Source organism: Oreochromis aureus, linkage group 4, assembly GCF_013358895.1.
Source record: "Oreochromis aureus strain Israel breed Guangdong linkage group 4, ZZ_aureus, whole genome shotgun sequence".
In the NCBI taxonomy this organism is placed as follows: domain Eukaryota; kingdom Metazoa; phylum Chordata; class Actinopteri; order Cichliformes; family Cichlidae; genus Oreochromis; species Oreochromis aureus.
The window spans coordinates 8,694,630-8,706,679 of record NC_052945.1 but is presented as its reverse complement, the minus strand read 5'-3'; the positions used below and the strand labels follow the sequence as shown (position 1 = coordinate 8,706,679).

The following is a 12,050-nucleotide window of genomic DNA, read 5'->3' as shown; positions in this document are numbered from 1 at the left end:
TACAAGGGCATCTATCTATCTATCTGTAAAAAAAGAGTAGCTTCTACCCGTATGTTTCTCTGTGGGTGCTTATGTTATGAATAATAATGCTCTGTGTCTGCAGCCTTTATAGCATGCATGATATTCATTGCAGTGCACTCAAAACTTTGCCAGAGGTCACTGTTCTCTGTGTGACTTAATCAAAAATAAGCACGAAGCTTCTAAGTTTTCAAAAATAAACTGATACTCCCCAAAGAAAATTTTTCTTTAAACACAGAACATGATTAAGTAATGCTAAATAATCCAGTTGCATAATCCCTGAATCGATACTGCAGCGGCAGACTTAATATGGAGTGTAATTAATCTTACTGCTGCAGAAGAGATCTGCTGTCCTTGGGGCAAAGCACATTGCTTGAGAGATGAAGCAGCTCACATGATTGTGCTGTGACTGTCTTCTGAGGATGTGGGTGTGGGAATTTGTGTTTCTTTTTGATTCGATGATAGCACAAGCGTCCCACTGCTCTCGTTGTCCTCCATGTAAAGCTGATGAGAAGCATCGGTCCTTGGGCTGCCGTCATCTGCCTGAGCACTTTTCCATCAGGCCAGTAATCTGGAGGGAAAACCTCTCCTCAATCTGGCGCTTCAGTGACATCCTGGAAAATGGGAAGCTAAAAACTGGGTAGAGTTTTGGATCTGTGACCTTTATTTTGTAGCTTTTTTTCCTACTTGTTCTTATTTGTGATGATTTTTATTTGTTCTTTTTATTAGTGGAGGGCTTGAATGTTGTGACAGCTGCTTATTCTTTTGCCAAAATATAGGTTTTGGCTAAGGTCCGCTTTGTAAAGAATCTCTACAGAGCATCCCACAGGGACGGTGGCAGATTCTCCTCTGGCATCCAAGAGGGCGTTCCACTTGTGAAAGAACTGAAACACAACTTCTCTCTGGATTATCTGGCATTGTGAACATCCACTACCAGCTGACTCTGTTCTTAATAGATGGGTTCAGCCTTTAATAGGTTCTGCATGCAGTTCTGCTGCTGCTGCTGTGTTGCTGATGATGAAGAAGAAGAAGATGAAAAGCAGCCTTTAGTACCGTAAGATGACACAGACAAGCATATCATGTATATCACGTATAGCCACTGTTTGAATGTCTGTTAACAGCTTGTGTCTGTGCTTGTCTGCGTTGGCTGACCACACAGTGCGGATCCGTTGGACTATTTTACCCGTGAAGTCCAGAAGCGTCGAGATGAGGAAACAAACCTGTGGAGTGAGCCGGGAGACCCCAGCCATTCGGAGAGACAGGATGACCGGGTGCTCTACTCTCTGCTACAGGCCAGGCAGAAGACCCGCATGGGCTCCACGGTATGTGGAGCAGGGACTAACAAAAATTTGTTTTTTCAAGGTGGAAAAAAAGAAAATCTGACACAAATAGCTTAAAAATAACTGTATAAGTTGCAGTTCAAGTTTTACATTTGAAATGCAACATTTTACATTGCATTATGAGTACTTTTTGGAGGTTATTTGATTATCCAGTTAATTTAAATGCCTTTTGAGGTTATTCTCCTTTTCTTGTCCAGGGCTATCGTCGTCTGAGTGTTGATATCGAGGCCATGAGAGACACGCGCAGAGAAGTCAGAGAGAAATGGAAGACAGTCCTGGAAAATCTAGGTGGGGCTTGACTGATGAGACATGCTATAGTCCGAGAGATTATTAACAATCCATGCTCAGATTATCTGCCATATTTTTTAGGTTTTATGGCAGAGGCAGACTCTCTGCTGACTGTGTCTGCTGGGGCCTCACATGACCGCATGCGTAACGCCCCGAGAGCACGTGCCCTTCTTCACACACTTCACTCTGAGACCTCCATCTTCAACAGCAACAAAGAACCACCACCCGAAAGATATCTTTTCATCCTGGTGAGAAAACGGGGCTTGCTGGTGGGAACTGCACCATCACTGAACTTTGACTTCATACTAAGTCAGATTAACTTTGCTATTGCCTTCTGATTAAGGTTCGAAAACAGCCCTGTGAAGTTTAGTTCGAGTCACAAGTAGATAAACTGGATCATTCATTGGCAAATATGATCAATATTATTCTTTAATACATTGCCAAGGCTGTCCAGCTCTCATTATAGTGTAGATTGTAATGAGTTAAGATGGGTTAAGTGGTTTAGTCCAAATAATATCAGTTAAGTTGTGACATCAAAAGAGTAGGAAGCTGCAACTTAATTTAAAAAAAAAAATAAACTCATTCAGTTTTGTATCATCACAAAGAAAGGTTGGCATATTACGGAGACAACAAAAAACCCCACCTTTTTTCTGTCTGTGTTCATATTTGGTTTGGTTCTTTTGCTTCAGCCTGTTGTTTTTCTCCTTCTTTACAGGATCGTCTCCTGTACCTAGATATAGCTGAAGATTTTGTGGCAAAGGCAAGACGCTTCTACCCTCCAAAGGATGACTCTGACGAGGAGACGCCGGGTCTCTCCGTAAACCTGCCGCTGCTGCTGGCCAGGATAGGGGCCATGAACGGAGGAGGGGAAGATGAGGAGGAGGAGAGCGAAAAAGATGATGAAAACTTGAGTGACTGAGCCCAAGATCTATGGGCTGCAGTAATAAGAGACACAAAGCAGGGGGCAGTAGTCATCAACCCTGGAGACCTGGATGACAGCTTTGCATAGCTCTTATTCAAGTGTTTGTTGCCTCATACAGTGTTGTTGCTGCTTTTTGGAAGTTCTAGGCTGAAATATTTCCCTCTCTCATTTAGCTTGACTCTTTTTTGTTTAGTCTGGCCAAACTCTAAAAGGAGATTTGCAGATTTTGAAATGAATCCCACAGATGAGTATTAACTGTGTTTTTTCTCTCCACCAAAGAGTGTTATCGGGTTTGTAGGCGGTTCATTGTTCACGTGTTGCGAACCTTCAGGGTAACTATGTTCTTCTGAGCAATGCTTCTTTATAGTTCTGTCCTATGATTATCAGCACTCATTTCATTCAATCATATGATCAGTAAGAACACAGAATAAATAGCACACCGATCTGATGTCAGACTTTCCTCTAAAGGTTTTACAGGAAAGAGTGTTTGCATAATCACTGCTTTAACTCATTAGAATCTGTATGTGGTTTAAAATATTTGAAGAATAGCAAAAAGAAATGCAATGTCAGTACTGTAAGTTGAATTTTTAAATTGGTTGTTTGCGTGACTGAGATGGAAGGATGTTTTTCCTGTTCAGCAATTTGCTGAAAATGTGAAAGATTTATACAAGTATGCGATAGTTTGTGTTTTGGTGTGAAATTACCTTGAAATAAAGTTCCAGCCTAAAGCCTGTTTTATGTAATGCCACATGCATCTTTCTCATGTCAAGTTGCTTGCTATTTATAAAGTTACATAAATTCAAACGAGTGAAATAGACTCTAATTTTCAATGATATTTAAATTTACGTTCAGTTAAGTGTACCGAACAATGGAAACTGTGGCATGGGAGCAGCAGTCTTTTGAAGTGGAACATAAGAATCTTCTTCATCTGTCTGTATACTCTCACGTGGCCCGTCAGCTGTGCATCCATGGCTGGCTTGCACTACTGTCCTGTTCTGAAGTGGCATGTCCAGCGTCTGACCGTCCCAGTGAGACCAGACCGGGTTGCAAGATGGATGGTGATAATGGTGTTTTGGTATTCAGCTGTTTGTTGTTGTTATGTAAGAGAGAGCAATACACTGTCGAGGGCACATGTTTGAACACGGCACCAGCCCGATGGTACAATGGCGCACAGATACACAAATAACTGGTAACAACTGAGTGTTATGAAGCACTAAAGCTGATACTGTGTGCAGGAATTAATACAAAGCCAGATCCCTTCTTATTATCAAGTACTCTGTGTCAGGTTGACCTGTTCCTCTCTCCTCCCAAAGTCATTTTCGTGTTACAAATAAATCAGACTTAAAGTTCCCCTCTCACAATATTTTGCCATATTTACCACCTCCTGACAAGCCTTGGCTTTATCCTGCAATTGCCCTTCTCTTTCTGTTTTCCCACCTACTCCCTATCTCTTTCGCGGTGACAGCTCATTTAAATGTCACTTTGCAGCAGCTGTGGCGGTGCTCTTATGCAACACAAAGTTCTTCCTGGCCGAGCCAGGCCTTGTGCGGGTGGACAGACGAGGACGTGGGGGGTGATCACTGTGACAGACCTAACCTCATCACTGCTCACCTTTACAAACTATCCACACACCCCTGGCTCCATTTGCATAGCATGACTCACCCGAAAACAGCTAGGAAAGGGCCATTTGATGGCCTCTTGGATTTTGGCTTGTGGATGTACAAATAAATAGACAGCACAAATTTAAATTGTCACTCTGTGTATTACAACTGACTGCTTCGCATAAAGTAGCTTCTAATAAGACATGACCTCAACACAGAAGGAGCTTGCATGGTGACTTACTGGGTTTCTGAAATGGCATTCATGGTTGTCATGGTGTCATAACATGACTGAATCAATGACCCAGGAGATGCTTATCGTTTTCTTTTCTCAGTATGACACTGAGCGACATTTTACATATGTACTGGCAGCCTGCTGGGAGATTGTTGAAGGAAAAGTGAAATATTGTTGGAATTTGCAGGCAAATGGATGTTAGCCTTTAACTGTTGCCTTAAATATGCACGACATGAAGAGTCAGTGGTGAGGAATAGCATTAATTTACCCGAAGTCAAGAAATATAGGCAAAGAATCACAAAGTTATGATCATATTTGTTTTTCAGACAATCTGGCACAGTACAGCAAAAACCTTAAAAGAAAATAAAAAATTGATTAACACATCAGGCTTCTTTTGCTTGGGATGATTATATTTTGTGCTGTGTGTGAGGTATATGATATCTGGTATATGATGATATCAGTACCTGATGTGGATTAGTGAGTCAGAAACGGGAATCGGTAGTAACATCAGACCAGCAGATAACTGTCAGAGGTGAGTGTGAGCGTGTGTGTGTGTGCGTGTTTCACAGTCTGTAACCCGAGTTGATTATGGCCTGCATGGCGCTCTTTCACTGAGGTAATGAATCACTGGAGACTGAGCTCTCACTGCTACTGTGAGACAGTGCAGTGTAATGGCATCTAATGAGGGGGTATGATGTTGTCATGAAGCCTGGCGGGGGTATAAACTTATTCAAAGCTGTATTATGAATAAAAAAACAGCATGAAAAAAATGACACTGCTACATAAACTTGTATGGCTTTTTCACCATTTTTCTCACAACTGACTGTATATAAAAGATGGATGTTGCCTCAGTGACATAATGTGGTTTGTGAACTCACATTTTGCAGCCTCTATAGCTACTGTGTTATTTTTGTTTTTTGGAGCCAGAGGTGACAATATTTAGGCAAGTGTGTAAAATGCTAATTTGTCAGCTAGCTTGACAAATGTTGTCCTAAAGCATGGAAATAATTTTGCATTTCTTTTTCCTGGTTCTCATTTTGATGTTTTTTGGCTTCATGTCTAAAACATTGTGGTTAACACAAACTTTAGATAATTTTCACATGTTGCTATAAATATTTGCTTGCTTATCTTACATTATAAGCAAGCAAATTACTCATGAATTTTGATCCAACAGATGGCGTGTGCTGCCAATCATCAAATTAGACTACAGAAGTTAGCTTGGTATGGCCACCTTTATTCTTTAACCTGAATGATGGTAGGCAAGCTTTTGTCATTTCTTCAGAAATTCTTCAGTCATCTTTAGAAATAGGGGTTTCAATCCATGACTAATAGTGCTCCCATGTGTTTTTCCATATATATATTCTTTTCCTCCATTGGCAGTGTGTTTGGGATCAATGTCATGCTGAAAAATGAAGCAGTCAAACACTTAACACACCAGATAGTACTGCATTGTGAATCAAAATCTGAGGCTTGCATCCATCTACTCTGACAAAATCCCCCAAACCATCACAGAGCACAGAGATGAGTCCACTGTCAGCGGCTATAAGATGATCATTTATAACCTTCGCTAAAGCTTTTTCTGTCCTGTAATGAGTTCTGAAACCTGACTGAAACTCTTCAAATAAACCATCCCTCTGCAGATTATCAGTAAGCTGTTTTACATCTACTTTTTCAAGATTTTTTTAGATGAAAGGAAGGTTGGAGATTGGCCTATAATTACCTAAAACCGTTGGGTCACGTGATGGCTTTTTAAGTAACTGTTTAAAGAAAGAAAAAAGAAAGAACTGGACTGAAAATTAGTGGGAAAAACTGTTGCTCAAGACTGCTTTAAAAAATTACAATTCTTGTAACTGAAAGAAAAATATAAAGATATAAGGGTAGCTCAAGACGTTTGTACACCACTTGATTTGAAGTCATGAGGTGTCAGACACAGCAACATCATAAATTATGTCCTGCAATAATTTAAAAGTTAAAGTTAAAAACAAATATTGTGAATTTCACAAAAAAAGTACAATCTTCTTGGATGGAGTGAAGCCTGACAGATTGCTAATTGATACAACTATGTCACATGACAGTTAAATCCGCCACGCTCCAATCGTATGAACTTTAAAAGGTTATAAAATTCAAATGGTTTGAAGTTTGCTCTTGTAACATTCAACTCTTGAAGCCCAACTCAAATTGACATTTGAGTTACTGTAGTTTCTGGCTCTACAAGTTTGGCTTCGGTTGGCTCTCCTTTGCTGCTTTGTGTATATCATGGCTATAATCTTATTAAGATTCCTCTGCTAAGTCTAAACCATTTGTGTCTGTCTGTGTACATGTTTACATTATTCCATCCATAGTTTCTATAATATTTCCCCCTCTGTGATCACAAGTGAAGTGGAAAGAGTTGGGCTGAGTGATTACAAGAGCAGGCCCAGCATTCAATTTGAGAATCAGGGGATTTTCAGCCGTATTACCCCTGAACCCCACTGCAGGGAACCTTCCAGCTGTCAGGGAATGAGGCACGGAGGACTTGGTGTCAGATGTCCAAGCACACTGATTGTAGAGTGACAACATGAATCCAAAATAGAAACAGAGCATCTATAAAAGCTGTGGACAGACCTAAGCCTGGACATAGACAGCACTAAGAAGGACAGAGATAGTGGAAGAGTAGAAATAAAGCCGACTGAAGCATCACTGTTTCCTGTTACCTTAGGACTGATCAACAAGACCCACTCAAGGCGATAAATCTATCTGCACCTGAGAAGATGCCAATCTGTACCGTGCTGGAGAAGAGCAATGGTGTGCTGGTGGGAGCTGAGCTGACCTGCAGTGTGAGGGAAGAGAACAAGGCTCAGAGGGAGAGCTATACTGCTGACTGGCACAGCGTTAGTCTCAAGACTCAACCTCAAGACAGGTAGGACCAATGAGACCATGTCTTATTATAGGTAAAACCCTATAATATGATAAGTTGCTTTTAAATGAGAGGAAAACATTCACTAGGCTGTAATTTCAAACTTTTCTTACTCTCATAATATATGGATGAAGATTGACTTGAAAATTATTCTCATAGTGAAAAGCAGTTAAATGTTAATTGGGAAGGTAAATTACAATAAGGCCCTCAATAGTTTCTAACTTCAACTTTTCTTTGATGCCCACAGGCAGACCATGAACATGAACGACACTTCTCGTAGGGAGACTCTGTCCCGGCAGTGGCAGGCACGTTCACTGACACAGAAGTGTCCCTCTGGTGTCTTTAGGGTGGGCACAGTGGAAAGAGGGGTCAGGGAGCACCAGTTGCTTCCAAAGAGAAACACCCTTCCCTTGCCCATCTTTACCCCCGCAGAGCTGGGCGTCAGGCTCGGACGTGGAGCGCCACACACATTGGAGGACCTGCAGCCATTTCCCACTCCAGATGGAGTGTGTCCCAGCAAGAGGACGGTGGACGAAATCACCAGAGATCTCCCTCCAGTCAAGCCGACCCTCATGGAGTTTGCCAAAGCACCCAAAGCCCTGGGGCGCTCCATGTCTCAGGAGGCCCAGAGAGGGTGAAAAACAAAAGGACAAAAGAAAAAGAGGGGATGCTAGGGAGAGACGAGAAGGATGACAGATGGGAAAGAATATTCAATAAGCAGAGTGTGTCTGGAAACATTATGACAAGATATATATAGATTTACCTCTAGTGACACCTAATACTGTAGAAGTTTAGCACTCTAAATGTCATATCTTGTCATTGTTGGCATTTTATAGTGAGAGGTATTAGAAATGGTTATGAGAAGATGTTTGCATTCGGACAGGGAAGCAAGGTGTTCTCTTAGCTGTGCCAAGGCCAATCTGTGCATGTGCTGGCCAGCTGGCCTCGACATATCTGTTAATCGTTCAGTGTGACCTAACATTTGTACGCACTGGTGCACCTTAACCATTTCTTTAGTCCTTTTTTTGAGTATCGGAAAGTACAGTCTTCATGGTGTAAATGAAAGTGTTCAGAATAAATAAATAGATGGAAAAATATAACAAAGGATGGGAAGAGAAGGGAAGAATCAGAGGGGAAATGGAGGGCTGAGGGATCAGGAAACATGCCTTAGAGCTGGTCAGCCTCCAGGACTGCCTGCCAGTCTTTCATCTGTGTGAAGGGTACAGAATGCACTGGCAAGATCAAATGCTGCAACTGTAGATATGTGTGTGTCCCTCTCTGTGTGAGTGTTGGCACGTCTAATCACAATAACTTAGGAAAACCAATAAACTTTTTTTTAATGTGCATTAACTGATCTGCCTTTTTAGTCGAGTGGCAGCTCATATTTATATCTGATAGAGGAACAGATACTGTTATAGCTTAGAATACCTGTGGTCATGTAAATGAATCTGAATTGTGTGTAACAATGCTGTAATATTTTGTTAGACATTATTTTTACTAATAAAAGGTGAACTACTCATCACCTCTCTGTCTTTATGGTTGATGCCTGAAGTGCAACATAAACTTAATTTGATTACATTTTGTTTGTGGTACAACATGAAAGAATACAAAACAGCAAATGATTAAAGCCTAATATAGACTAGATTGTTTTTCCAAGGATTCGGGAGGGACATTAATAGCTCTACAATGACCTGCAGGTTTACCACTGTGTGAACCGAACAATATAAGAGAATGGATGAAAATGTATTGGTTCCTGAGGTCAGTCGGTTGTGGGTGGAAGAAAAGGAGAAAATAAATATAAATATGCAAATAAATATGCATGCAGCAACCAGAGGTTAGAGCCCAAACCATGACTTGTTCCGGTAACAGAACAAAGGATCACTTGCATTATGAAAACATGCATTTTAGGAGGCACCGTTATGAGACAAAGATGCAATAAACAGCTGGGGATCTGTCAACTATAATTTAGATAAGAATGCATTTTCACTGTGCCCTCCACCCTTTAGAACAGACCCCACTTTACGTCCCTCATTTATCTTTTATGTGTTTGTTCTCAATCACAGAATGCACTCATCCGCTCTTAGTGTGCACAGCTGAAATAGAAGTACTGCCTCACCCCATCTCCACTATATCTCTATGTACAATTTACTCAGTCTAACTTATCAATTATTACTCCTGGCGTTAGCTGCCCTTTTCCAATAAAACTTAATTCCTCCGCTGGTTATATTTGTCTCTTTAACCCCTTCTGACTCATTGTCTCCCTGTGATAGGCAACGCGTGGTGGTTTGATATTAATAGCTGGGTAAACATTCGCATTGCCCTGGAGACAGGCGAGAGACAGCCACGAAGGCACGCTCTTCCCATTTGAGCTCTTAATCCTAGTGTTTTATCTGAGATTTGGGTGTGCTGGCTTCAGTCTCTATCTTTTAAATCACCCTCCCACACTGCTGCTGAAACACTGTGCTAACTACTCAGCGCTGTCACAGTACAATCGAGATTTCAAACTCCAAATGAACGAAGGTTTCGAACCTCAAAACAATTTTCAGCAGGTGCCAAGGAATGTGAAAATTGAGATGGCGTGCATTGTCAGAGACAAATCCATTAAATTGACACTGAGATTTTTTCCTGTGCCTCAGCCATCTCGGCTGCAAGGTCCTTTCTGTATTTGGCAAATTTATCCTATCTGCTGCTGCAAGTAGGTTAATGTGAACTTTAAGATTTGGGTCCAACTGTCCATTAAAAAAGTATCTTGACTCATGTGTGGGATGGGGATTAAACTTAACCTTGCCTGTTTTCTTGCCTACTTTCTTATTTTTTAACATACCCAAAATCTGAATGAAAACAATTTTCATCTACATGGACAATGTTTCCTGTCATGAATAGAAGAAATAGTCATCGCTGTGTCTATAAGGGAAGATCAAACAGTGGCACACTGCAAGAGGTGCTTTTCCTAATGTCTCTCATGGTATATATGCTTTAAGCATGCAGAGTCACCACTGATGCTTGAAGCATCTTGCTTGTTGTCTGTTTGTCGTCGTGCTTCTGTGATAGATGTCATCATGTGTTGCTGCTACCTACTGGATAATTTGGGTAGTGTAGGTTGAACAAAGAAGTAAAAAAAAAAAAGCTTAAACACTTATTATCAGCTTTCATCTTTCATAAAAAAAATCAGGTGTATATATTTGCAATAAATAAGTAAACATCAAACATAAAGATGAAATCATCATCTTTGGTGCCCATTGCAAAACACAGCTGGTGAAAGCATTAAGAATCACCTTCCCTTCTTCTCTTCTTCTGCCTTGGCAGCACTGTTGTCCTTTGTAAAAAGAACAAAGACAAAACATTACACAGATCTAAAGCTGCTGATTAACTCATCTATTCAGCCATCCACAATCAACTGCACCATAATCACAAGCAGTGGCCCCAATCAGTACCCTTCTCATCACAATTATCGTGATGCTTGCTGTTGTCACCTCTTTGTCATGCTGTTTCAAAAGGCCCCAATGACATCACTAGTAGACCGTGTTAATTGGCTGTTGGCTGGGTGTTGCTGCGTGGATGGTTTTACCTGCTGCGGGGACTGAGTTGACATCTGCAGTCCCAGAAGAATTTGTCAGGCAACAATGAGATAGCCTAAACACACATATAACTGCTTTTGCCTACACTCATTGGTCACTTTATTAAGCACACCTTGCTAGTATCAGGGTGGACAACCTTTTCCCTCATAATTTAATTTAATTAATGTGGACATATATTTAATAAGGTGAAGGAAATCCGGTCCAGAGTAGTCCATGTAGTTGATGTACATCCAAGATGCAAATCCCCAGCTTCACCACACCCCAGACGTGCTTTATTGGCTTAAGTTTTGATGACTGTGGAGGCCTTTTAGTACTTTGTTATGTTCAATAAACCCCTTTTAGAACATTTGAGCTTTGTGATATACTGCATCGTCCTGTTGAAAGCAGACATCAGAAGATAGAAACACTGTGGTGATAATGGGATGGATATGGTGAGCAGCAATACTCAGCTAGGCCCTGGAATTTAAATGAGGCACTTGGCACTCGGTTGGCACTGTGAGGCTCAAAGTGTCCCAAGAAAATATCTTCTATACCTTCACATCTGTCAAAGCAGCCTAAATTGTTGATACAAGGCAGAATGAAAGTATTCTTATATGATATTTATGCCAAATTCGGACCTTACTATTGAAATGCAACAGCAGAATTGGAGATTTATCAGATCAGACAATAGTTTGCAGTTTTCTGTTTATTTAATTTTGGTGAGCCCGCATGAATTGTATCCTCAGTTCTGAGCTGACAGGAGTGGCACCCAGTGTAATCTTCTGCTGCTGCAGCCTGTTTGCTTCGAGGTACCTTGGTTACTGTATAGCTGTGTGACTATTTGAGTTACTGTTGTCTTCCTATCACATGGAAGCAGTCTGGCCAGTGTCCTTTGACCTTTGGCATCAACAATGCATTTTTGCACAGAGAACTTCCTCTCATGGAATAGTTTCTCTTTTTTGGACATGTCTGTGTAAACACTCGAAACTTTGAGGGAAAATCCCAGTAGATCAGCAATTTCTAAAAAACTCAGACCAGCCTGTCTGGCATCAAGAACGACACCATGATCAGTGTCATTTAAACCACATTTCTTCTCTAATCTGATTCTTTTTTTGTTAGAATTTCAGCAGGTTGCCTTGTCCAGGTCTAAATGCCTAAATACAAGTTGCTGCCATGAGATTGATTATATAGTTGCA

The 12,050-nt window shown here is 41.0% G+C and overlaps 2 protein-coding genes across 2 annotated transcripts; both read left to right on the top strand.

The window, feature by feature from the left end:
• Positions 1-459: 459 nt before the first annotated feature.
• On the top strand, positions 460-3,296 carry mreg (melanoregulin). The gene is made up of 6 exons (XM_031753477.2): positions 460-658; positions 798-1,072; positions 1,178-1,340; positions 1,556-1,646; positions 1,728-1,894; positions 2,362-3,296. Exons 2-6 carry the CDS (start codon positions 975-977, stop codon positions 2,563-2,565), a joined length of 723 nt encoding a protein of 240 aa, XP_031609337.1. The 5' UTR covers positions 460-658; positions 798-974; the 3' UTR covers positions 2,566-3,296.
• Positions 3,297-7,033: 3,737 nt separating this feature from the next.
• On the top strand, positions 7,034-8,814 carry LOC116330956 (titin-cap (telethonin)). The gene is made up of 2 exons (XM_031753437.1): positions 7,034-7,300; positions 7,545-8,814. Exons 1-2 carry the CDS (start codon positions 7,152-7,154, stop codon positions 7,933-7,935), a joined length of 540 nt encoding a protein of 179 aa, XP_031609297.1. The 5' UTR covers positions 7,034-7,151; the 3' UTR covers positions 7,936-8,814.
• The last annotated feature ends 3,236 nt before the right edge of the window (positions 8,815-12,050 follow it).